General features: G+C 38.7%; 1 protein-coding gene across 1 annotated transcript in view; it reads left to right on the forward strand.

The window, feature by feature from the left end:
• Positions 1–9,419, forward strand: part of LOC133018578 (xenotropic and polytropic retrovirus receptor 1 homolog) — a 69,549-nt gene extending 60,130 nt beyond the window's left edge. Inside the window, exons 13-16 of the mRNA XM_061084973.1 lie at positions 938–1,104; positions 1,496–1,635; positions 3,712–3,933; positions 5,500–9,419. Coding sequence (XP_060940956.1) covers positions 938–1,104; positions 1,496–1,635; positions 3,712–3,933; positions 5,500–5,554 — 584 coding nt within the window. The 3' untranslated portion in view covers positions 5,555–9,419. The remainder of the gene's footprint in view (positions 1–937; positions 1,105–1,495; positions 1,636–3,711; positions 3,934–5,499) is intronic.
• Positions 9,420–9,888: the final 469 nt, after the last annotated feature.

Genomic DNA, 9,888 nt, shown 5'->3' on the forward strand with positions numbered 1-9,888 from the left:
GAGTGAATACGCAAGAATGAGAACAGAGATAGGCCTGGCCGTGTGTCACTCAGAGTGCAGTCAGACAATCAGAGAAGGGCTCAAGAGGCAGGCGAAAACAGCCTGTTTTGTCGTCAGCTCCAGAGATAGGCAAAAGAGAAGTCATGGAAAGACACATTGCTGCAGTTTTTTCGACTTTAAACCACTGATATATATTCTTAGGGGTACCAATACCTCAAATTATATCCCAGAAAGGTGTAAAATATGGGGCCTTTAATTAATACTTGTTATTGTGCATTTTTATCAGTTCAAAAGCAGAGTCATGTCATAGTCCCCACTCTGAAAGTGAAATAAATAATAACAAAACAAGAAGATTTGTACATTAAAAGCATTCTGTTGCACCTCAAAGAGCGCAGTGCCTCTGGGTGGGTCATGAGGTGATTTAAAATAACATACATCTGTTTTCCAGGTCACCAGACACCATCACTCTATTCTGAATTCTGCTGAGTTTACCATATGCTGTTTATCGTCATTTTTGACAGCTCAATTTTCTCCCTTTTCAGTGTTTTGTACTTTTCTTATGCTTTTATATGATTAATATTTATGTTACCTTACAGATTTTATTCAGTTAATGATCTCAGATTCTACGCCTGTTATGTGTTCCCATCATTAAATCACTCCACATCATAAGCAGTCAACAATTCCACATGAAATTTAAAAAAAAAATGTATTTCCTTTCTTAGGCTTAATTAGTAATAAGAAGCTTTCCGCTGCTTTGTGTCAGAGGCCACAGTAGCAGCAGGTTAAGAGTCAAAAATAATTTTGTGTAAATATGAGCTTTTGATAATCATTTGTATGTAGTTAATTGTGTTTTGTACTCTCCAAAAAAAGTCAACATTAAATCCATAAATCTGATTCTGTCTATCCTTATGCTTTATCTTGTTTCTCTCTTCCTCAGCTGAAAAACACGATGACAACCAGATCTTCTTCTACTTGTACATCAGCTGTTTAGTTGTCAGCTCATGTTACACACTGGTCTGGGATCTGAAGATGGACTGGGGCCTATTTGACCGCAATGCAGGAGAGAATACCTTTCTGAGAGAGGAAATAGTCTATCCTCATAAGGTATTTCTCCTCCACACAGGGAGGAACCTGCACATGCTGACACAAGTTTGACAAGTTTAATTATCGGAACAGAAGCTGTTATGTATTTTTGTGGCCGTAGACCATGCCACAGGGCTCTCCCAGACATAGCCAGAGACGAAACCGTTGCTTTTCAGCTTCTTTATTGAATTAAACAAACCCAGAAAGTCAAATTTAAAGTGCCTGCTGTTTCTGCTGGTGTCTCAGCTTTGCAGCTCTACTCGGTGTCTCACAACACGTATCTCCGTCCATCCTCTAGAGGCAGCTCCGCTGCAAAGATGGATTTTTAAATGGGTGCCATTGAAAAAAAAAAAGTAATTTGATTGTTTCATTGACTAATTTATTGATTAATGTGTTCTGTCTCTCCCCACAGGCCTATTACTACAGTGCTATAGTGGAGGATGTGCTGCTGCGTTTCTCATGGACTTTGACTGTCACCCTCAGCGCAGTGTCTGGGTTTACTGGCATCTCTGATATTCTGGCTACTTTGCTCGCCCCGATGGAAGTCTTTAGGTGTCTATCAATCAATCAAATTTTTTTTGTATAGCCTATATTCACAAATCACAATTAGTCTCATAGGGCTTTAATAAGGTGTGACATACTCTGCCCTTAAACCTCAACAAGGACAAATTACTAAAAACTAGTGCTGTCAGTTAAACGCGTTATTAACGACGTTAACGCAAACCCATTTTAACAACGTCAATTTTTTTCTCGCAAAATTAGCGCAGAGCTGCCAACTCTCACGCTTTCGCCGTGTGTCACACGCTTTTGCATGTTGGTGGTTGACTAAGTCACAATCATTTTTTTAAAACATCGTATCAGGCCGTCATAAAGTACCAGGAGCAAGCGCGTGTGTGTCTGTGTGGGTGTGTGTGCTCCCAGACAGCGCACCGGTCCGGGGGTCCCGCCCCTGCTCACTCCCTCAGAGAGACACTGTGAGATCAGAGCTCGTTCACGTGAAGCAGCTGCTCACTGGCTCACCGGCTGCTTCTTAACTATGGAAACAGCGAAAACACAGAGTTTCTCTGGTCTCAGCTGCTCAGAGATCAGCGCCTCAGCTTCTTGATCAGAGCATAAGCTGCAGTTGGTTTATACCGAGCTTCAGTATCTGTGTTTGCCTCCAGTCTGACCTGCTCTCGCTTTTTGTTTTGATATTTCGCCAACTTAAATATATAGTTTTAAGCTATTAGGCTGCAGCTATATGTTTTTATTTATTTCAAAATAGGGTTCTTCTTATTTCATACATTTTCCACAAATGTGGGGAGGACTCAAATAGCCCTACAAAGTTCTATGTTTAATTTATTTCAAAGTAGGCCGACACTTGCTGTGTATTTTATTTTTTGTTATTTTGTTGCTTGTCTGTTTGAGTAGCTGGCTACTCAATTGGTTATTGGTTACCTAACTGTTAAGGTTCATTGTTTCTGAAATAAGAGGCCTGACTGCTATGTTCACAGCAAACTTGAAAAAAAGGAAACATTTAGTCATGGTTTAACTGCACTATAGGCTGAGTCCTTGTTTACCTGAAATGTGCACTTTATAATTTTATTTTGTACCGCCCTGTTTGGCAATGTTGTTTTTCAATAAAATAAAACATTTACATAAAGCAAACCAATCCACTTTTCCACGTTGATAAGAGCATTAAAACGAAAAAATAAATAAATGAAGGGACAGTTAGAATAGATACAAAATTGCGATTAATTTTGAGTTAACTATGACATAATCGTTTGACAGCACTAAAAACCCTTTTAACAGGGTAAAATAATGTAGTTGCCTCAGAAAGAGCCACATGTTAGGGATCTCTCTCCCAGGACGGACAGAAGTGCAATAGATGCCACGTGGAATGGAGAACATCATCACTCTGTCTTGTGACTTTTCTCTCCTCTTAATTGCATCCATATCTTTTTCGTACTTCTCCTATTTTCCCTATTTCCTACCCTTGCCCAGATTTTACACGTTAAACTGGCACAGCTGCAGGACTGGATTTAGTTCAGATTATGCCTGTTTATAACAGAAAGAAACTAATTTCACAATCACGTCAATCGGGTAGTGAGTGGAGCCTTTTGATATTTTAGGTTTTCACAGAAGTATTACGACTTCAGGTAAGTCTGAAGGCAACAACTATTCTGCTCGTATAGGTTGTAGGGGTGCTAAGGGATATATCTTCTCATGGTGACATTTGTTTCCAGTATAGATTTATCAATTTACAATCACAAAATCTCTTTGAACCAGGGCAAAGTCTTAAAATGGTTTATTTTGTAAACTCAATATTAAATATTCAAAAACTCATAAGATACAAAAATAGTCTGCAGCATTTGGAAATACTTGAAACTATATTGATATTTTTGCTCAAGAAATGTCTGATTGCAGTTAATTTATTACAGTTAATGATTCAGATGCTGTGCCATTTCGATGTTGCTGCTTCTGATAAAGGAAATGCTTTACTAGCTGTGCAAGTCCATTCATTTTGTGAAAAATATAAACAAAAAAGTGATCTGTTTTACATTTGAAATCTTTTATGTTTTCTTTAAATGTGGTAAAAGGAAGGAGGATTAAGAGTAAATGGTGATAGTCAATGTTTGTCATTGGCAGGCGTTTTGTGTGGAACTTTTTCCGGCTGGAGAACGAACATCTCAACAACTGTGGTGAGTTCAGGGCTGTCAGAGACATCAGCGTAGCTCCGCTCAATGCTGATGACCAGACCCTGTTGGAGCAAATGATGGACCAGGAAGATGGAGTCAGAAACCGACAGGGCAAGAAGAGCTGGAAGAGGAGCTATAGCATGAGTCTACGTAGGCCAAGGCTTGCCTCACAGTGAGTCTTCAAAACAACAGCTCCATGTGATGGATCTTAAAAGGATCCTGTACCCTAAAGTGTGACTGACTTACTTAACTGGAATGAATGGTGTTCATGAAATGTTTTTCATCTCTAAACCTCTGTTATGCGTTCTTGTTGATGGTCTCTTTATTTACTGCAGTTCAGGTTGCCAGACACACACACAGTCATTTATTTTTCAGTTCTAATGGACACATTAGCTTCACGCAGCATTTAACGGGTCGTCACACCATTGTGCCTAAATCAGTCAATCTTATTCTCTGTGTATAGCCCATATTCACGTATCACAGTCTTTTCCCCATAGGGCTTAACAAGGTGTAACATCCTCTTCCCTTAACCCTCACCAAGAATGAGAAACAACTACAATAAAAATAACTATTAACAGGGGAGAAGAAACAACGTAAAACCCTCAGAGAGAGCCACTTGTGAGGGAGCCCTCTTCCAGGATTGAAAGAGGTGCAATAGATTTTAGTTTTGTTTAACAGCACATCAACAAAATGAGAAAAGAGCTTCCCCCAAGCATGTATTTTATTGCTGTGTATACCGTGTAAACCAGACCACAAAAATTTCATGTTACTGGAATGATGAAGGTGGAAGTAGGTGGAGCTATGACTCTTACTATTAGCTTTTAGATGTCTTCAGGCACCTAAATCAATCAATCTTGAACTTTTGGCGAGAAGTTATAACCATTACCTGTGTCATTGCAAATCATCACAAATTTCATTCCAACCTACGGCCACGCCGTTCAACAAAAATTAAAGATTTCTTTCTCATGGATGTCTCCTGATTACAAACAGCAATTATTTATGATTAATTAAGTGAATGTGATTAATTTTGTTGAAGGAGTTTGTTAAATATAAAGCGTAAGACTGAATATAGCAACTGGTCTTCAGGAGGCTCTGTATGTAACACATCAGACAACAGCGACAGTAAGATGAATTGGATTACTTGAGACATACAGACATCCCACTGTATCAGTCAGCTGATCATGGCTTAAAACTAACACTGATAACAAGTTATTGGGATCTGTAAAGTTTTATTGTATTTTGAGTTTGTTTTATTCACTCGAGAGTCCACGAGACACACACACATATAAAATCCTGGGTGAAACACTGGAATACTAACCTAAAAGCTCATGTAATCATAACCACCCCATCCTGTTCACTGAGCTGTTGCCAAATGTTAAATATTTATTCAATAGCAATTTTTGTTGACAGAGCCAGAGAGTCCATTTTTTTGATTGTTATGGTTGTGTGTGATTTACGTTTTATTTATTTAAAATATTTTAACATATTTAATTCTAACTCAACTGTCGGACCGAATATTCTTTAGAATTAAGTTTGTTACTCTTTAAAAGGTTGTACTCATGATTATGCTTTAATATTATCATTATACCAGTGGCTTAAAATGGTTTCACAATGATGACCATAATATTATTTATTACAGATTTTCTGGGACAAAATATCCAACTAAAATGTTATTGTGACAGGCCTACCTTAAAAGAATAGTTCACCCAAAAATCACAATCTCCCTTTTCACCTACAGGTCCAAGACCCGTGACACCAAGGTTTTGATAGAAGACACTGACGATGACTCCTGACATCAGGCCACACCCCTCGCCTGGGTCCAGAATTTGTTCAAAGGAGGGAACTCCACCTCCTAACTTAGGAATTACCCAGCGAGTTGGGCGTTGAACTCTCAACCAAGGACGAGTTTTAAACTCATGCCGACATAATCTGTTTTCAGGAGCCTCTGCTCGGGTTCAGAATTATTCCAACTTAAACAAACTTGTACAAACATCCTACCCGAAAGGCCATCAACTTTCTACTGCAACCTTCAATAAGACCCAAGGGGGGGCTTATCACTTACACTCTACCTTACCCAGCAGCGGGGGACAAACCTACACAACCAAAACCACACAGAGGTGGACTCCAGAACTACACCCTACACCTTCACCATTGCTTTGGTTCTCCTCAAAGCCTCAGCCTAGTATGAACAATGCAGCAAAATGGAACACAAGCCGATCGCTCTGACGGAAGTGTCCCCACTCCCTGTCCGTGCCACATAACTCAACACAGGAAGAGACTGCTTCAAGCTGACTGCTGTTAAAATGTTGAAAAGTTTTACTTCCTGCTCTATAGCTTTTAGTCTCCTCCTACACTCCGAGCGTTCAGATAACAAGGCCTTGAATAAATTATGTACCACCTCAAGTTCATCTGTAATTTGGACCCAGGAGTGAATCTGAAGCCCTTTCTTCTAGGAGAATAAACAGATTTCTAAAGTAAACAGACCCTTGGCGTTTACGCTGGCCAGCAGAATATGCAGACACACATTTGGACTGTCATTGCTTTTCAGCTTGTCGCATCATCACAGAGCTGCCTATCTACACCTTACAGGCTTTAGAAACACACAGAAACATGCACTTTGTAGGAAGAGTCTATTGGAATGCCTGTTGTGTTCACACACACACACCTACACACACTCACACACACTCATAAGCAGTGATTTTAAGATGTTTTATTGAACCTGGGTTGAAAAGAAACACACGCACACAAAAATAAACACAAGCGATAGATTTGTTGTAACCGTGGTTGTTGTAAATATGAAATGGACCAAAGCAGCAGGAGGTGGTGTGAAAATATTCAGAATTAAAAACTACTGTATTGAACAGCAGCTGGAATGACTGTTCAGCCAGAGAGCTGAGAAGGATTTTTTTTTGTATCCTGCAGTAACTCCCAGTTACCCTGTGTAATGAAAGACCATCCGTTGGAAAGTAAAACCATTTTTGTTGAATATATGCCAATGTATTTATGTGTGGGAGCGATGCTCAAATACCACCAGTCATCCCATTCAAGCCAATCAATTTTTCAAAAACGAAATAGAGTGAAGATGAATCCAGAGAAATTTTGTATTCCGTGCCTTTAAATCTTGAAAGAAAGATTGAAGACTCTGATTGTACACTGCTGGTTTATGAAACTTATTGTCATCTGTCAAACTTGTTCACTGAAATGTGATGCTGGTGATGAAGAGGGGGGAGGTTGCCTGTCAGTCACATGCTAGATTTTAACTGTCAGTGTGCGTGCGTGCTTGTGCCTGTGTGTGGTTTTCATGGCAAGTTTTTTTCCCTACACACAGACAACCTTGTTTTTCTTTAGTTGCATAATGCATAGGCTGGCCCATATGGCCTTATCCCTCAAAAGTATCTTTGAAATTGTGAAAACTGACCAAAGTGTCCTCAGTCCAAATCAGTTCTGTGGAAATGTATTTACTTACTGTGTAATTTATTACATGAGAGGCATTATTCTTGTCTTCAGGAAATGTGATCCCCTCAGTGTTTTTCTTATTTTTACCCAACCATTGTGGTTTAGCCTCTGTAGTTTGAGTGTCCATCAACAGCATCACTGCAGGCACTAATTTCAGTGTTTGTTGACAATTCATCAGAGCCATAAAACCGAATCCTCTAATCTGGTTTTGAAGAGACAGTTGTGTTTACACTGGAGACATTTTTTTTAAGATTTTAAGATTAAGACTTCTTAAAGGAAAAATTTAGATGGTTTTAGCTGGTATTGTCAACAACTGTTGTGACCATTTAGAACATTCAGAATGAAATGATTTCAGTGCAAGTACATCCATTAGTACTGCATTGAGTTCAGCTTTGTCCCACAAATGAATTCAACTGACCAACTGCAAGCTGTCCTGATGGTGTTTGCCTTTGAAAAGACGGACTGCTAAAGAGTCCAAAAAGGATATTGCTATTGTATCAAGTAAAAGTTGTTCAACAACAGAGGATTACATTGAAAATAATTAGCAGTTATATGTTATTGTTCCATTATTAATCAAGCTAAGTTCATTGGCTCCTTATCTTAAAGAATTGTATTTGTTATAAGACGTTTTGTGAGCAGCAGCAGAGGATCTATAGAAGTCTTCCTAGTGCTATATCTGCGGATATCTCAGCAGCCACAGCAGAATAATTAATCATTCAATCAAATTTTGTTTGTATAGCCCATATTCACAAATCACAATTCGTCTCATAGGGCTTTAACAAAGTGTGACATCCTCTGCCCTTAACCCTCAACAAGAGTAAGGAAAAACTACTAAAAATGACAGAATAAACCCTGTCAACAGCTGAACTCATCTGCATCGCTCTGTCGTGGGACCAGGCCTTAGAGATCCAGTGTGTAAGATTTAAGTGAAAGGGATATATTGACATATTTTATGTAAAATAATTCTAGTGATGTTTTCATGAGTGTGAATACTTAATATTTACATCGGGAGGGGTCCTCTATGGAGGTCCCCATGATACTTGTAGTTGCCCAGACTGGAAAAACTAAACACCATTTGAGTTGTTATGAAAACTGAAGCTTACCATAGGTTATTTTTCATGTTTGGAAAGGGAGGATGTGGTGAGGGGTATTCAGTTGCCACTAGCAACTTCACCACTTTATGTCACTAAATTCTACACGCTGCAACTTTAAAGGTTCCACTATTGAGTAGGCTGATAGTCTGAAGTGACTCTTTTGGCAGCACAGGAAGTAGCACAAGAAACTTTGTGTCACGATAACCTTAAAAATGTATGCTAATCTTTAACAAAACATAATGCTTCATAACCAGTTCTTTATTTTTATACATGAAATCTCCATCGATGAAAAGTAGTGTAAAATTCATCTGCAGCTTTTTTTCAGATAAAAAGCTTGACTTTATACTAAAAACACTGTCGGTCATTTGATGCTCGTCCTTGTAAGAATATTTTCAGAGAGCCGTTAGATCTCTGCAGGTCTGGTACTGACACACACAGACATACTGTCGCCATTCATTGACATGCATACATTCCTTTCCTGGAGATAAATTACAACTTGCCTTGCTCCTAGCCTAACCTAACCTTTTCTTAACCTCTCCCTAACCTTACTATAAACTTAACCTGAACCTAAACTTACTCTAACCTGAACCTAAACCGGAAGTTAACCTAACCCTAACCGTACCTTAATCTTAACCCTACCTTACTATAACCGTAATCTAAACCTATCCCCTGACTATACATAACTTCCCCATGTTATTGGGGCTTGCCTTTTGTCCCCACATTGTGACTGTGAACAGATCAAGGGTCTCACTAGTTTCTGTATTTAACTAAAGCTTTGAAATTAGGCTGTTGTGCTCACTGCTTCTGTCTTCAAAACATGTTATCACACACACTTGTTCGACCTTGAGATAACTTGAGTTTTCTCCTTTTAAATGCACAACTTCTGTTTTCTCCTTCCTGTGGGTTTAATGTGAACACGTCTTCATTTAAAAGAAATGTAATTAGAAACCCAACCCTGTGTAATTAACGACATTCCAAAGTGACACTAAGATGAAACCTCTTAGCGAGTGTGTAAGGCTGTTCATTCACAAGCTGGACATATGCTTCTTGACTGCTTTAGCTTAGCTAATAAAAGCTATACATTTGCATCCAAATCCAGGAAAAAACAAATAGGGTGATCCCTCTGTATGACAACCAAGTCTAACAGCATTAGATGTTTTACTTATTATGAATCTGTTAATATAGTTTTAACAGCAGCATTTGGTGGTTTGGACCTTGTTTGACTGGAGTTGTTTTTTTGTTCTCTTTCTACATTCCACATTATACCTCACACTCCATCACTCACACAACAAGTCCAATCGTCTGTAAAGATGTTTTGAAACTGTGACAGACAGGTAAAACAACCTCCCCTTTGCCAGCCGTCAGTCAAGTAAAATCCATAAGTTGAGGGTTGGGCTGGGTATCTAGCCCCAATATGTTTATTGGCACTAATAGTAATGGGAATGCCTCACAGAGTATATTATGAGCTTAAAGTGAATGTCTGGTTAAATATATGATTTAATTTTAGATGTTTTTAGACAGAGTTATGAAACAGCTGCTTGATAACATTTAATACTTCAAAAGTTTGATTTCTTTTA

The sequence above is a fragment of the Limanda limanda genome, chromosome 13, assembly GCF_963576545.1.
Source record: "Limanda limanda chromosome 13, fLimLim1.1, whole genome shotgun sequence".
In the NCBI taxonomy this organism is placed as follows: Eukaryota; Metazoa; Chordata; class Actinopteri; order Pleuronectiformes; family Pleuronectidae; genus Limanda; species Limanda limanda.